At 38.8% G+C, this 16,273-nt stretch overlaps 1 protein-coding gene across 1 annotated transcript in view; it reads left to right on the forward strand.

Moving 5' to 3' along the window:
- PIP5K59B (Phosphatidylinositol 4-phosphate 5-kinase 59B) overlaps positions 1-16,273 on the forward strand; it is a 198,714-nt gene that overhangs the window by 79,621 nt on the left and 102,820 nt on the right. The window contains exons 13-14 of the mRNA XM_080269673.1: positions 1,624-1,711; positions 4,936-4,998. Coding sequence (XP_080125799.1) covers positions 1,624-1,711; positions 4,936-4,998 — 151 coding nt within the window. The remainder of the gene's footprint in view (positions 1-1,623; positions 1,712-4,935; positions 4,999-16,273) is intronic.

Raw genomic sequence — 16,273 nt, forward strand, 5'->3', positions numbered from 1 at the left:
GTGGTTTACACCATATGATAGCCCAATTCTTTAAGATCTGTTTTGACAGGCTTCATCTCACCCTGGCCATTCATGTGACATGTACCAAGTGCAGCATGTAGTAAATCTTCAAAAGAGGGCCACAGGCCAGACAGTTTGTCGTAAAGGCATGAAACTTGGTAGGTAGATAGCCATCAATATTCTCTAGGCATCCTCAGGGTGTAAGGCAACATTTCAATGCCTTTAGATTTTAATGCCCTCGCTGACAAAGGCGTTTTACTGGTGCAGAGTATGGAAATGTTTGTAGGATTTATTTAACATGGAATAGGACAGTAAAGTGTAATGAGCAAAATAAATCTCTTAGGAAAAGGTGTTAGGGAGAGATATTTGGTCCCATGTCTGAATGATTGCTGTCAAATTTAGATCACTGTATTGGAAGAAAAATGCATAGTACCTTTTGTAGCCATAATTTAGTTTGTTTAGTTTAGTTTCACCTGACAAAAAACTGTAATCTCTTCCAGCTCAGTTGTTGGCCAGGTGTAGTCATAATGGTGTATAAATTCACTAGTAACCAAGGAGACTGATTCTTGCCTAATAATTATTGCTCATCAAATATCATACAATCATGACTTAATATTCAAACTGATGAAGTGGCCCTGTTTTGTCAGATGAAAATAAACTGACTATAGCACAGTTATGTTTATTAGAGAGGACATGAAGCTCTCAGATAACTCATTTCCACAATTCACGCTCTTGACTTGTGTCCTTCCAACAAGATCCAAGCTTCACTTCCATACGTTGGAGTTGGTATCACAGTACTACCGTGCGCTAACTTTATTTTTTTTTTCCTCTCCATGCTCACTTCCCTGTTCCTTATCACTGCTTTCAAAGAACCAGCAACCTTTCCTCCCTTGTTGTACTCTGTCTGGACGTTGCTACTCCTCACCCTGCCGTAGGGTGGGAAAGGAGGTCCGGATAATGATGATGATGATGATGCAGTACCTTTTCAAGCATTTCACCCTCTAACTTCCATTCCTACTCACCACACTACCCAGGTACATAAACGCATTTACATTTTCCGTTTCCTCACCATCCAACCTCATGGTACATTCAGTGACTTCATTTCTCTTGAAGTCCACAACTTTACTCATACACAAAACTGCCTTTATCGTCATACAGACAGGTGTAAATGGAGGTAATCAACACCCAAAGATGTTTTAGTGTTAAGTTGCAGGTGAAAGTATGGGATGAAGGCGTCAGTATAACCATAGACAGGGAAATACAGAGGAGACCAGTTCCAGAGCTGACTTGTTACCTCCCTACTACCTGCCTAGTCCATACATGAAGGACGGGAGTAACGGTTAGCTTACCTCCCCCCCTACCAACCTACCTACCTACCTTTGTACCTGCCCACCTACCTACCTACCTACCTACTTACACTGGAGGTCACAGGGAGTTGGAAATAGTGAAAAACAGTTCCAGAGTTGACCTGTTGCATACATAAAGAACTGGGAGTAATGGTTAACTTACCTCTTGCCTACCTACATACCAACATACTTACCCCACCATACCCTACCCACCTACCTACCTGCTCATGCTCCAAGATTGCCGTCCATATAACAGAAGTGGTCATTGGTTTCACAGGACACAATCTCAGTTCACCGGCCGACCTTCTACGCCCAGCGCTTCCTCAAGTTCATGGAGCACACTGTGTTCAAGAAGATTCCCTCACGTAAGTCTCCCCGCCAAGTTCTCATTTTCTTTCAGCCAAGGGAGTATCATAGAGGTGTTTGACCAATGTCCCTTTTTTTTTTTTTATTATTATTATTATTTTCATAATATACTGTAATATTCCAAAGCATATATTGTATTTGGAGAGTGTGTACATTTACCCCCAATTGAGTATAGAAGTTGGTATTAGTAGTACATATATCAGGTTTCCACAGTACAACAGTGCAGTGGCATTTGGTGGATGAAATGGTACACCGACACGTGGAATCCAACTGAGGCTTTTATTATTATTATTATTATTATTATTATTATTTTTATATGATTCCAAGGTATTATCATTTTTATTATTATTGTATTAGTATGTGATTCGAAGATTTTTTTTATATTTGCTTTCATTATCCTTTTGCTTTTCCAGAAGTCTTTTTGATATGAAGCCAGTTTTGCAGTATTATACCTACTTGTGTTTTCTACTGTAGTTTTTTTCCTACTTTTTTTTTTTTATATTGCAGTTAGAGAGCTATTGGAAACATTCGCTGTTTGTACAGGTATTTGCTGGCTGGCACATACGCAGATTAACTTCATTTTGCCGTGTGGTCTTTGTATCGCAGGAATTTTGTACAGTAATTGCTTTGAAATAGTATATCGTCTGGTGATTTAGTCTGGCTTAGTCTTCTTCTGTCAGAATTAGACTTTGGCCTGAGTAAAAGGTATTGTGTTTGTAGTTATTGCTATTGCCAGCATCATTACAAACTTCACTACCTTAATGGAAGGGGTGTCGTACCAGTGTTGTACTTTTTTATATTCGTAATACTATGTCATGCGTCACGTTGTTAAGTACTCAATTGCTTCAATTGATTTGTCTTCAGAAGTTAAATACTCGATTGCGTTTTTTTTTTTTTTTTTTTTTTTTTTTTTTTAAATAGAAGGAACCAAAGGCTGAGCCTGCAAAACAGTTAAATACTTGATTGCTTAAACTGATTTGTCATTAACTGTGACGGTAGCATCAGTCTGGTAATTTGTACACTAAATGTTCACTGCACTGAGTGGAGAACCAGTTTGTCCTGGATGGCATTTGTAACTAACAGTTTTATGTCATGTAGTTTAATAACAGTTAACCAGTTCACCTGTTGAACCTGGATGTGTGTTGTCAATGGAGAATACAGCCTTAAAGTAAAGTACTCAAGAGTGGGTACAGTAGAATGTTAGAGTGAAGGCATGTCTGTGCCTCAATAAAGCCTAGTTGGGGTCAGTGTTGCACACTTTAGGATGTTTGTTGTTATCACTGGAGACTTAACTGTTCAAAGTCCTGTACAATAGATTGACTGTGGCCTTTTCTTTCTCATGCTTGTGTCTGGTGTGGCATGAGAAGGATTACCCTAAGGCTCTGCCTGCCCCCACCCTGAGCTGCTAACCCTCCCATCCAGCTGTGTCTTAACCCTAAACCTTATCCCACACCCTTCCCTCTCCTGCCATCCTATATAAACTTGCACACTCTCCCCTTGCCGTAGTGATGCAGAGGGATGCTTTCACCTGGTGATGCCAGTACAACCAGGAGGTCCTACTACCCATTTATACCAATGTCCCTCAACTCCCTCCCACTCCCCCAGAAGAAAAGTTCAGCCTGCAGTCCACCTGGTTTACGTCTTGATAAAACAGGGGCCACAACAACGGAACATCTCTTCCTAGTCTTTAGCACACCTTCCCATCCTTGCCTCCTATCCTGCATAAGAGGGCTGGGATGGCGGGGCAGGGCCGGGCACCTGGTCATGCCACACTTACATTATGTTTTCATGTTTGCCCCGGAGGTACTTTACCCGTAGACCGATCAGTTTCCTCACCATCTCCGCTGTTTACACTTTTTGCCCCACGGGGTGTTTTTCTTGCACTGCTTTCTTTTATTTTTGTTTTTTCCGGCCCTCAGGGTCTGTCTTCAGTGTTCACTTTTCTTATCCTGGTAATAGCGTGAGTAAGAACAGGCCGAGTTGTCCTTGTGGGGTGGAAGGGCTTTGGTTGTGCTTTATTTGGTGAGGATTTGGGTGTGTCTGGGCTAAAGTATAGTATTGTAGTAGTTCCCTTGTACAGATCTATTAAACCCCATGTAATTCACTTATACCCTCTTCATGCCAGGTTAGATCTGATGCATCACTTATGGAATACCTTTTTTACATTTGTTAACCTCCACATCACTGCTGCCAACCACATAAGAACACAGTTTCCCCAGGATGGTGAGTGGTGAAGGATAGCACAGCGTCAGTCAGGGTACATGAACCACAGAGAGTTGGGTTTGGGGCCTGATTTAGCATACAGCATGATTAAACATTTCAGTGTCACTTTCTGGATGTGAAATTGTCCATTGAATTATTAGTTTGTGTTCAAAGTGTAAACAACTGCTATCATTCCTGTGTTCCAGTAATTTATATAGCACAATAAGATCATGTGTGAAATTCAGTGTCCATTATGTGCTTAGTTCAAGTATAAATTCACTAAGTCATATATTCAGTATATAGTCTGATTAACCGACAAGCTCGGATAAAATGTTACTATTTTATCTGACAAACCGATCTGTAGTTAAAAGCAGAGATCAGTACACTCCTTACAACACAGATCACAATGTTTATGGAATTTCAAGACTATTTCAAATACTTAGGCTGCCTAATATGTAGATGCATAATTGCTTGTTCCCTGGTAAACTAAGGTAAAAAGTTACCATTTTATCTGACCGGCTCTGATCTGTAGCCAATACTAATACTGTACACTCTTACAACACAGTCATTATATATGTGGGAGTCTGCTTATTAGAGCCTATATGCCTTGTAGTGTGGTGAAGTGCTTGTGGTAGAGTATAAGGACTATTACCCCACAAGGCCAACAGATAAACACCAGACACCAGGGGAAAGGGTCACCTGACCTGCCCCTGGTGTGCTCCCAACTCCATTAACCTGCTGAGCCCAGGGATGCCCTTTTTTATGTTACTCTTGCCATTTCTTGATATTATTCCACCAAGGAGAGATGTTTTGAACTGGAGGGGGTTAGATAGAACTTAAATGAACCCCTCCAGTTCGAGACATCTGTCTGAGGTTGAATGAGGTCATGCAGAATCGGCAGGACTAAACTCAAAAGGGCCTGACCTGGGTTCGAGAGGTTAGACTAACATGCACTTGTTCCACCTTGTTCTCTGTTCTGCTTCCCTGCGTTGGTTGCTTGGTTGGGTGGTTGGGTCTCTAGTGGATCTGCCGGAAATCAAAGGAGGCCATCGCAAATTCCGAAATCTGGTCTCCAGTTACATAGGTATGATTGACCCACGCTGACAGTCCTCACTTCATCCCCCGCTGCCTTCCTTCTCTCTCTCTGTCTCTCCCTCTCTCTCTCTCTTTCTCTCTCTCTCTCTCAAAATATCCCAGTACATTATCCTTCTCCACAGATATTTTTATTCATTAGAATTTTGTGTTTCACCACAGATGATCATTCTCCTCATTTTTTTCCCCTCCCCCCTCTCTTTCAGAACAGGTTACCTTCCTTCTTAACCTTTTTATTTTTTTTTATTTTAGCTCTTTAAAATTTCCATCTTATTTTTATTTGGCCAATTTTCTGAGCAAGTGTCCCGTGATGATTTACTTTAGTGGAAAATGTTACATCATCACACGAAAGGATGGTGTTTCAAAGAGCTGTTTATTTTCCCACGCTGATTATTGGAACGTGGCTAAAATGTTGGGTAATAATCCTGTGTAAGAGTTAATAGTTTTTTTTGTCCTTGTTCAGTTGTTTTTCACTGGTTTTTGTCCTTGTTCAGTTGTTTTTCACTGGTTTTTATCTTTGTTCAGTTGTTTTTCACCGGTATATGTCCTCCTTTGGTTGGTTTTCGCGGGTTTCTGTCGTCATTCACTTGGTTTTCACTGCTTTCTTTGTGGTACAGTTGCCCCCAAAGGTGATGATGGGGTGTTCAGATGTTTTTGATAAGTGTGAAGCATTCTGAAACCCAGCCATCACTTTTGGGGGCAACTGTACACACAAGTAATGATTCTGGTTGTATCGTTTCGCTTATGATTGTTCTGATTTGCTTTTGTTTTGTTTCGCTTTTGATTGTTTCGTTTCGCTTATGATTGCTTTGTTTCGCTTATGATTGTTTCGTTTCGCTTATGATTGTTTCGTTTCGCTTATGATTGTTTTGTTTCGCTTATGATTGTTTTGATTTGCTTATGATTGTTTTGTTTCGCTTATGATTATTTTGTTTCGCTTATGTTTCGTTTCTCTTTTGATTGTTTCGTTTCGCTTTTGATTGTTTCGTTTCACGTTTCATTGTTTTCGCATTTGATTGTTTCGTTTTGCTTTTGATTGCTTTGTTTTGTGTTTGTTTTGTTTCGCTTTCGATTGTTTTGTTTTGATTGTTTCGTTTCGCTTTTCATTGTTTCTTTTTGCTTTTCATTGTTTTGTTTTGATTTTTATTGTTTCGTTTCGCGTTTGTTTCGTTTCACGTTTGATTGTTTCATTTCGCGTTTGTTTCATTTCGCTTTAGATTATTTTGTTTCACTTATGATTGTTTTTGTTTTGATTTTCATTGTTTCGTTTTCGTCATGATTGTTTTGTTTTCCTCATGATTGTTTTGTTTTCCTCATGATTGTTTTGTTTCGCATATTTTCATGATGTGGCGTGTTAAAGAAAACGGGGATAACTTTTAAAACTCAAACTTCATAAATATCAACATGGGATGGTTGTCAGGATGTCATTGTAGTTGGGTGATAGTGAGTTTTTTTTATGTATTGTATTATTTTTTTATTTTTTGGGTTTTTATTTATTTTTTTTATTATTATTATTATTTTTTTTTAGGGCAGAAGCTTTTGATGGTCTGGTTGTTTTTGTGGGGTTTTTGTTTTATTGTTATTATTATTATTATTATTATTATTTATTTATTTATTAGGATAGAAGCTTTTGATGCTCAGGTTATTCATGATAACAGCGAAGTTTCATAAATTTAAAACCGGATGAATCAGACATTGAATGGAGTTAAGGCCAATAAGCTTTGCAAAAAAGTTAAAAAAAAAAAAAACAGATCAGCCAGTTGGGAATTAGTGGATAACATAACCAGCTGAGAATTTGTGGATACCATAACCAGCTGAGAATTTGTGGATAACATAACCAGCTGAGAATTTGTGGATAACATAACCAGCTGAGAATTTGTGGATAGCAGAACCAGCTGAGAATTTGTGGATAACATAACCAGCTGAGAATTTGTGGATAACATAACCAGCTGAGAATTTGTGGATAGCAGAACCAGCTGAGAATTTGTGGATAACATAACCAGCTGAGAATTTGTGGATAGCAGAACCAGCTGAGAATTAGTGGACAACAAGGAAAATTCTTAGCATATAAATGTGTATCAAGGAAGGGTATTTTGACTTGCACAGGTGGTAATAATTTTTTTGAGTTACATTTCTCTCTCTCTCTCTCTCTCTCTCTCTCTCTCTCTCTCTCTCTCTCTCTCTCTCTCTCTCACAGGTGGTAATAGTTTTTGAGTTACATTTATTATTTCTCTCTCTCTCTCTCTCTCTCCCTCTCTCTCTCTCTCCCTCCCTCCCATCCCTTCACAACATAACCTTCTGTCTCAGTAATATATTAAGGAAAACGGATTACCATTATTATGCAACTTAGTGACATAGAATCTGCACTTTTCCCTATTCACATTCTGTCCATTCTCAGGAAGGTACATAGCTCCTCAGACATACCCTGCTCGGCTTTGCATGCTTCCTAACCACATAAAGTAGCAGAGGAAGAGTTTTAAAGTGTGTGTGTGGTAGTGTTTAAATTCATAGTGACGGATACAGAAGCAGTGCATTCGTTCTCCGATAATTCCCATCTTTGATCTGACTGTCTGGGTGTAATTGGGTGACGTTTGAAGATGAGTGAGGAGTGTGTTCTTCATTTCGTGGTTTTTATTATTCATTTAAGCACTATATTTGTTTATCTTTGTTGTTTTCATTCATTTAAGCACTAATTTGTTTATCAATTAATCTATCTACAGCCAGATGCCATAGTCCCGTTAGGGGTGACTGCCTTTGAGTTAGTTGTTTTATGGGGAGGGGCACTAACCCTTCACCAACCCACTTGCTGACACATAGGGAACTGTAAGAAAGAGGCTACACTGAACCCCCTCAATACATTGGTCATAATCATCCTCATCATCCTCATTACTATTATTATTATTATCATCATTATTATTATTATCATCATCATCATCATCATCATCATTATTATTATTATTATCATCATCATCATTATCATCATCACCATCATCATCATCATCAACATCATCATCATCATCAACATCATCATCATCATTATTATTATTATTATTATTATTATCATCATCATTCCACGTCTTTTTCCCACCCATGGTTGGTGTGCGATAACGTTCTGAAAGCAAGGAGCATTTTAAAATTCATCAGGTTGGCCTCGCATAGTTTTTATTCGGCTAAAACAACAGAAAATACCTCTTGTAGTACAGAGGCTAAAATCAGCTGCTTCTAACCTCCTTTATTTCATGAGGGACTAAATAAAGTTAATAAAATTGAGGAGACACCGAGAATGAGGTGGAGGGATGGAGTGGAGAGGTATGTGAGAGAGGGGTGTGTGAGCTGGAGGGAGGGTAGTGAAATGGCAGAGGACAGGGCAACGTGGAGGTGATTTGTTTGTGGCCACCCCGTATGGGATTAAGGCATCTGGCAGTAGATAGATAGAAGATTGTTGGGGTTTGTAATAATAACCATGCATTGAAGGGGCTTAGTCCATTCTCAAAAGTCTCCCACATTATATTCCAATTTTGTATTCAAGGTGGTATGGGAGGATTCTTAGCACATGTTCCTTAGTGATTTATTTGCTTATTATACCATAACATTCTCATGTGTGTTAAATGTTTTGTTATAATATTGTCCTATGTTGGATCACTTAACACGGGAAAAGTGGTGTGGTGTAAAATGCAGAATAAATCACTACCGCAAAGGTGTTACAGAGCCACCAAAATCTCCGAGAGTACAACCCCCAGTCATAATGAGTACAGAGCCTGTGTAATGCTTGGTAGTACATAAGCAGTTAGTACATCAAACTGCCCATGTGTGAACTTGCCGTTGTGATATTATATGATTGACCTTAAAGTGTACTGTGTTGAAAAGGTACTGTCTCTCCCAGCCATGTTGAATGTGTGTGTGTGTGTGTGTGTGCGTGTGCCATAATTGTGTGTATATTTGTGTGTGTGTGTGTGTGTGTGTGTGTGTGTGTGTGTTGCTTACCTGTGTAGTAATGTTAATAGAAACATTATTAACATATGTTTAGGTTAGTAATTTGTGGAAGTGAAGTTTGCACATGTTGCTCAGGGGGAAGGGGTAAACAATATATGAATTTGTTGCTATATGCACACACAGACAGTAAGCTCCTTCATTTTGTCATTACAGTAGAGGATGGAGAGTGAGAGACTAATGAGGAGAGTGTATGTGAGTCAGGTTGAGGGGGGAAGAGAAAGGGGGAGGCTGAGGATGAGAGGAGGGATGGAGTGGAGAGGTATATGTGAGAGGAAGGTGTGAGCTGGACAGAGGGCAGGAAAATGGCAGGGGACAGAGTGACATGGAGGTGGTTTGTTTGTTGCCATCCCTTATGGGATTAAGGCGTCTGGCAATAGATAGCTAGACCATTTAGTAACCATAGACAGCCAGCTTCAGATTTTATAGCAGCAAGGCAGCATTGGTTAACTGCATAGGACGGACCAGCAGGACATACTTGCTTCCAGTTAACAGGTCTTCTCAGCCTGATGGACGGGTTCCTTAGCAGCAACAGTACATTACACTAATCGCGCTTAAAATAGTATATCTGTTGCATCACGTAAAGATGCGTACATATATAACCTGTTCACCTCCAAAGCACACACAACCACGCCTTAAGAATGATAACAGCCATACAAGAACCTCGTGTGTAGATCACCATCACTGTGGACCAAAGATACAGTACTTGCAGTCAGGAAATATAAACATGAGGGTCACTTGAATCATTACTTCAGCATGAGATTGATCCTTACAACCACAGTACTTGCTGCGTGCCACAGAAAGAGAGACAAGAAGATTCCCGGCATTTTGGTAAGCTAAGAAAAAATCACACCATAGACATTATAAAAGAACAAAGATTATTAAATAGTTACATGACCAGATGAACTTCCTCCTCTTCCTGAGAAATTTGCCTTACCAGACATAAGTTCTAGCCATCATCCTTTATCTTTGTGTATTGCCAGATGTCTTAATCCTGGTGGGGGTGCCCGCAAACAAATCACCTCCATGTTGTCATAACCTCCACCATCGCGTTGATCTCCTGTCATATCACACCGCGTTCAGTCATCTATATCCCCCTCCCCCTTCCCACGGCTTTATCTGTAACCTTCCACACTCTCCTTAACCAGGCCTGGGTGCCATCTCCCAGTCAGTCATTAACTCTCCATTTGCTCCCTGTGGGCAGAGTGCAACTTTGAAGCAATCAGAGTCAGCACCAACACTGTCACCCTTGAATATACGTAACGTGACATTTAGACTCCCCACCTTGATCATCAGTGCTTTCCAGTCGTCATGGTATTACGCTACTAGACTCACTTCCTTACGTCCTCTTTGTCATGGTTTAATTGTTAACCACACCCTCCATCACTAAACCATTTAGCCTTAAAGCCCCCATAGTATTATTGCATCACAAAAGCCATAACATCCAGATTACTAGATGTAATTGTGGAGGTTCTGTGGGTTGAAGGAAAGGGACTTACTGATACTTAGTAAATCCTTCAGTAAATGGACACTCAGGTTATGGGTGTACTCAGCACTGTACTGGTAAAAAGATTTACAACTGTATTATGTTATCAGTTGCTGAATCTAAAGATCATTCAGCTGTCATTTGCCAGTTTATTGAATGAAATGTTATTTACTTTATTCTGGGTAAGTAATGATTAAATTCTGTTTTATTTTATGTTTTTCCTTAATCTTCTCAATATGTTATTAAGTTATTAGCAGAAAGAATTACTGTTTGTGTGTGTGTGTGTGTGTATATATATATATATATATATATATATATATATATATATATATATATATATATAATGCATGGGATTGTCTTCAGTTAGTTTCCATTTAATATGTGAGAGAATGTAGTGTACAAGATAATGGCTGTCTGGGTAAAGAGATATAAACATAATTGTTAATACATTGTTCCCCATCCATTGTCATACATATATTTTGTATGTCAGTATTCAGTGTTATATATTTGTGATACAGGCAAGCTATTTATTTTATACTGTTATAGGGTTTAATAAATTCAAATGTCTATCATTCAAGATTGCTCATGATCTTCATCTTCATATATCATATTTCTTAGCGGTGCATGACTGTCTTAATCAAGGTAGTAGGAATACAGTATTACTTTTTAGAATTGACAGTAGTTGCATGGTTTTTAGCTGAGTGACATGTGTCTGACTTGTTGTATTCATTAGGGTAGGTCTTATCGGCAGATGAATATCGCTTCCTGCCTGACAGTTACTGGTGTCGTACAGATGTTTATAACTGTTTGTGTCTTTGTGATAATGTGATGTCTGGTGTGTACCCTTTGTCTTGTGTGTCTCCCAGCCATAGTGTTGTCTTGGTAGTAATGGGAGTCAAGTTGGGATATACACCCTTATACAACTGTTGTTTTATGTATTATGTGTTGCTAATGCATGCTGTGCTTTTTGCTACAAGACACATTTTATGAATCCTCTTTGGTCTGCCAAATTGATATGAATGAATGGATCTTGAATTTGGCTCTCTAATTATGTTTTTATATTTTCTTGGAGGGAACAGTCTTTGTGGGCTTCCTGCATTGGAAAAAAGAAAAGTTTGATTATGTAGCCCAGAATATTTGGTTTGTTACGCTGTATTGTTTTAATTTGGCCGGAATGCTTGGCTATATTCCCCTCCACTCCTCAGGGAACACCTAGGGAAGGTAACTGTGGTAACTTGGATGGTGCAGTGGCCTTGTATCCCAGAAATAGTAGAGCACCACCCCACCACAACTTCAAAGGCCTGAGTGGCAGAGATGAGCACACTGGCTAAACACTTCAGGGCATGTGCTCCTGTTCCTCTTTGCTGCCTGACATAGATAGCAAAGATGATGCTGATAAAGATGATTGATGATGATGATGATGAGGAGGAGGAGGATTTGGCAGATGATGATCATAAGGAGGAGCAGGATTTGGCAGATGATGATGATGGTGATGAGGAGGATTTGGCAGACTTTCTAGGATTTACCTGCATGTTAATACTCACTCCTGCACCAGACCACACAGTCTATCTCAGTACCCAACCAGTTTATCTCACACACAAAAAATTCCACAGAGGGAGATCCTGTTCACTGTGTCTGTGTTGACAAAGGCGAGGATTTTCCACCTTTCTGACACTGCAGTATTTCCATTTCATCATTCTTTATTTATTTAATCATTCACGTCACCCCGATCTTTTCCCACCTAAGGATGGGGTGAGGTAGGGTCCAGAGAGCAGGGATAAAATGAAAGGAGAGCTTTTGATAGTTCTCCCTCTCTCTGTCTCGTACTTTCTCCTTTCATTTATAGATCCTACCTCACTTCATTCCTAGCTGGGAAGAGAGGTTGGGATGGCGATGATGACGATGACGATTCTTAATTCTTTTGTCTTGATACAGCAGACTTTTGGCATTTGAGGGGGTTCCCTTCTGCAACTTGAGTTTTTCATTGTCTCACTGGTATGGCATGGATTCTGTTTTTTGTGCTGTAGGATTATTTTGATGATTATTATTATTATCATTATTTGTTTTTGCATAGCTCACTGGGAAATATTTTTATAGGATATGAGACCTGCATGTGAACGAAGATTTTGGCTGCACTCGAGTCCATTATCGTGACTAGTTGCTCAGGTTATGAAGTCTGTATATCTGTCTATCACCCTTTGTTTTCAGCTTGACATTTTACATTTAGAGGAGGTAGTAGTTAGATTACAGTATTATTAAAACGGAGGACACCCAGTTCTAAGCAAGTTCCTGATATTTGATAGTTATTTTGGGGGATGTTTGAGTGTAATATGTTTAGCCTGCATCCCATATTTCAGAGTGTAGTGCACAGTGATCTGAAAGGCTAAACATGTTCCATAATCAACATTTGCTTCAAAAATTATCATCAGAACTTGGTGACTTGTCCACAGTTATAATAATTTGTGAGATTTGAAGTTTGTTTTTGTTTTTCTGACGAAGGGGCACCTCTGTCGTGTACATATATTGATAATTGTGAGGAGCATTTTTTTTTTATCACTCTCTCACTTCTTTGCACATTAGTATCCTTCACAGACACACTAACCACTTCAGTACAATGATGAATGTTCAGTTTTATTCTTGCTGTGCCCAGTTTTATTTAACGTATGGGAGGCTTCGTGATGGATGGGGTTTCTGCAGGCTTCCAGACCCCCTTCTCTAGTACTGAGCTCTCCTGTGTTGACTAAAATTGTATTTAGCAAAATATGAAAAAGTGGTTTATTGGATTGAAGTGGTTGACTCTGCATAACTCTGGATTTCTGCATGGTCCTGTGTTTGTGTTTTGAATCCAATTGCTGGATTTTTGGATTGGATTTTGTGGTTGAAATTGACTTTAATCAGAGGATGGATGAAGCATTTGTGTCATGTGTATTCTTGCATATAGATTTCATTATTATTATTATTATTATTTACCGCTTGATTTTTATAATAACAAATCAGAAGATAGATGATAGATTTCTGCCATATTTTTTCTTGCTTATGCTTTTTTTATTACTTATTATTTTTTTATTATTATTATTATTATTTTTTTTTTTCTTGCCTAATTTTTGTGATGACTAATCAAAGGATGGATGAAGCATTTGTGCTGTATATATTTGTGCTTATGGATTATTATTATTATTATTATTATTATTATTATTATGGACATTGCTACTCCTCACCCTGCCTTGTGGTGGGAAAGGAGGTCCGGATGATGATGAGGATGATTATTGTTGTTATTATTATCCATCCATCCATCATCCAATCCTGTGTTGCCCCATGAGGAGCGTAGGAACCCAGAGCTAGGCAAGTTGGTCCTGACATTTAAGATGAGAGTGAGTTATTATTATTATTATTATTATTATTTTATTATTATTATTATTTTATTATTATTATTATTTTATTATTATTATTATTTTATTATTATTATTATTTTATTATTATTATTATTATTATTATTATTATTATTTTACTGCCTGATTTTTATATATATATATTTTTTTTCCCATGATTAGTGTACAGAGTAGCTAGGGATTGGTCTTCCTCTGTGCCTCATGTGTCTGTATGTAGGAATATATGTGTGTTTAGATGTGTGTGTGATTACAAGAAAAAGTGGAAGAGAAAATAAAGTTAATGCCAAAAATAAAGTGAAAGGAGACAACAGACATCCCTTGGTATCCTATTCTGTGTATAGCCAGACGCCATAATCCTGTAAGGGGTGGCCATTTGTCTTTGAGTTGCTTATTTTACAGGGAGGGGACGCTAACCCTCCGCCAACCAACTCGTTGACATGTAGGAAAACGTAGGGGTTGGTTATATGGTTACCACCCAGCATTGTAAATGGTTCCCTGGCTTAAAATTGAGAAGGGATGAGGCTGGCTGGATGAAGTATGCACAGAGGGGCGCACAGAAATTAAGAAGGCATGTGGCTGGATGAAGTATGTATAGAGAGGCATACAGAAATTGAGAAGGCATGTGGCTGGATGAAGTATGTATAGAGAGGCATACAGAAATTGAGAAGGCATGTGGCTGGATGAAGAATGTATAGAGAGGCATACAGAAATTGAAAGGGATGAAGCTGGCTGGAGTAAATATGCATGGAGGGTCACACAGCAGAATAGCACCCGTTTGTAATATGACAGTTGAGAGTTGATGAGGAGCCTACATGTGGTGGCACTATACACCCTGGATGGAGCTAAGCAACTGTGGTGTTCATCCAGGAGCCAGACTTCCTGTTATATCCCTGCACCTGGTCCTTCCCTGGTGATGCACTGTCTACCACAAGGGGTGTCAGTCCCATCATGGTGTATGTACTGCACTGTACCTGTAGGATGGCCCCACAGAAGTAGTTGCTTACCTGTGGTCTATGGGTCTGCTCAGAAAAGTTAAACAACAACAACAACAACAACTCCCTCCTGTAAATATCTGTAGAGTGCATCTTAATAGAAAAAAATCTTGTAAAATTATTATTATTATTATTATTATTATTATTATTATTATTATTATTATTGTCGTTGTTGTTATTATTATCTTTTTTCGTCTGTGTGTGCAGATTATTGTTGATTTTCAGTAGGCCAAGATTTTGAAGAGGAGGATGATAAGTGAATGCTTGGTACATTTACAAGGCATGCTGTTTTATAGGTCTCCTGCTTGTGTGCATTTTGTTTCTTTGACTCCAACCTCACCCTGTCTCGTGGGTGGGAAGCAGGGTTGGGATTATGGTGGTGGTGATGGCGAACATGAAGAAATATTGGATCTGTTGAAATGTTGACTTTTATCAATACAGTAAGACCTCACTATAACGGACTTATCGGGGCCAAAGCCATTCAGAAAAAAGCGAAATTCCAATAAAAGCAACATCCGGACTTTTTCCAATATATCAGACATTAGTCCAAATCGCACCAATGGTTTTTAAAATGTTTCCACTACCATTGCAGTACTGTGCTGTGTCATACCTTTACTACATTAATAAAATGCTACAATATATATAATAATACTGTACTGTACACTGATAAACATGTCTTTTCTTTACCTTATTGTGGTGAACATAGCAGAAGTGGTCAGGCAGTCCGCACTGCTTCTGGCTTTATCGGACTTTTTCCGATATGTAGGAATTTAGTCCGGTAGCTCCTCAGGTCCGTAAAAAGCATATTCTGGTCTACTGAAGTCCGTTATAGCAAGGTTTTGCTGTGGTACAGGAACGATTAGGTGTGGTGAAAATTGCCAAGAGCGAGTGTGTGTTCAAGGAAGAACAGATATTTTTCTCCTCCCAGACTGAGGTAATTTTCTCATCCCCTTTACTATGGCGACATTATACAGGTATTTTATTCCTGTTGTTCACTTACTATGGGATTTAATTCAGAAGACATAACACTGGAGGGGTTATATAGAGTCTTCAGGCACCTCTGCACTTATAGATTGGCATTAATTTAGAAGACTGGAGGGGTTACATAGAGCCTTCATGGACCCCTTCACTGGTAGGCAGCCTTCCTAAATTAAATATATAGTGGTAGTTGGAGTATAGTGAGAAATACAGCATTGTAGTGAAGGGTGTGTCCTCTCTACTTTGGTCATCTTGTCTGCGTGAAAAAAAAAGTCTTTGTGTGTTTACTTCTCAATGCACATCTTCTTTTTACCTTTTGTATGGAGTCTGTGGCTGTGGCTGTTGTATACTGGCTTTTTTTTAGGAAATTCTGTGGTTTTTAATTTGTCTTTCATATAACAAATTAACCTCAGACATTATTTTTTTTTTTCC

This window comes from Coenobita brevimanus, chromosome 35 (genome assembly GCF_032717465.1).
Source record: "Coenobita brevimanus isolate Jiangsu-jjx chromosome 35, ASM3271746v2, whole genome shotgun sequence".
In the NCBI taxonomy this organism is placed as follows: Eukaryota; Metazoa; Arthropoda; class Malacostraca; order Decapoda; family Coenobitidae; genus Coenobita; species Coenobita brevimanus.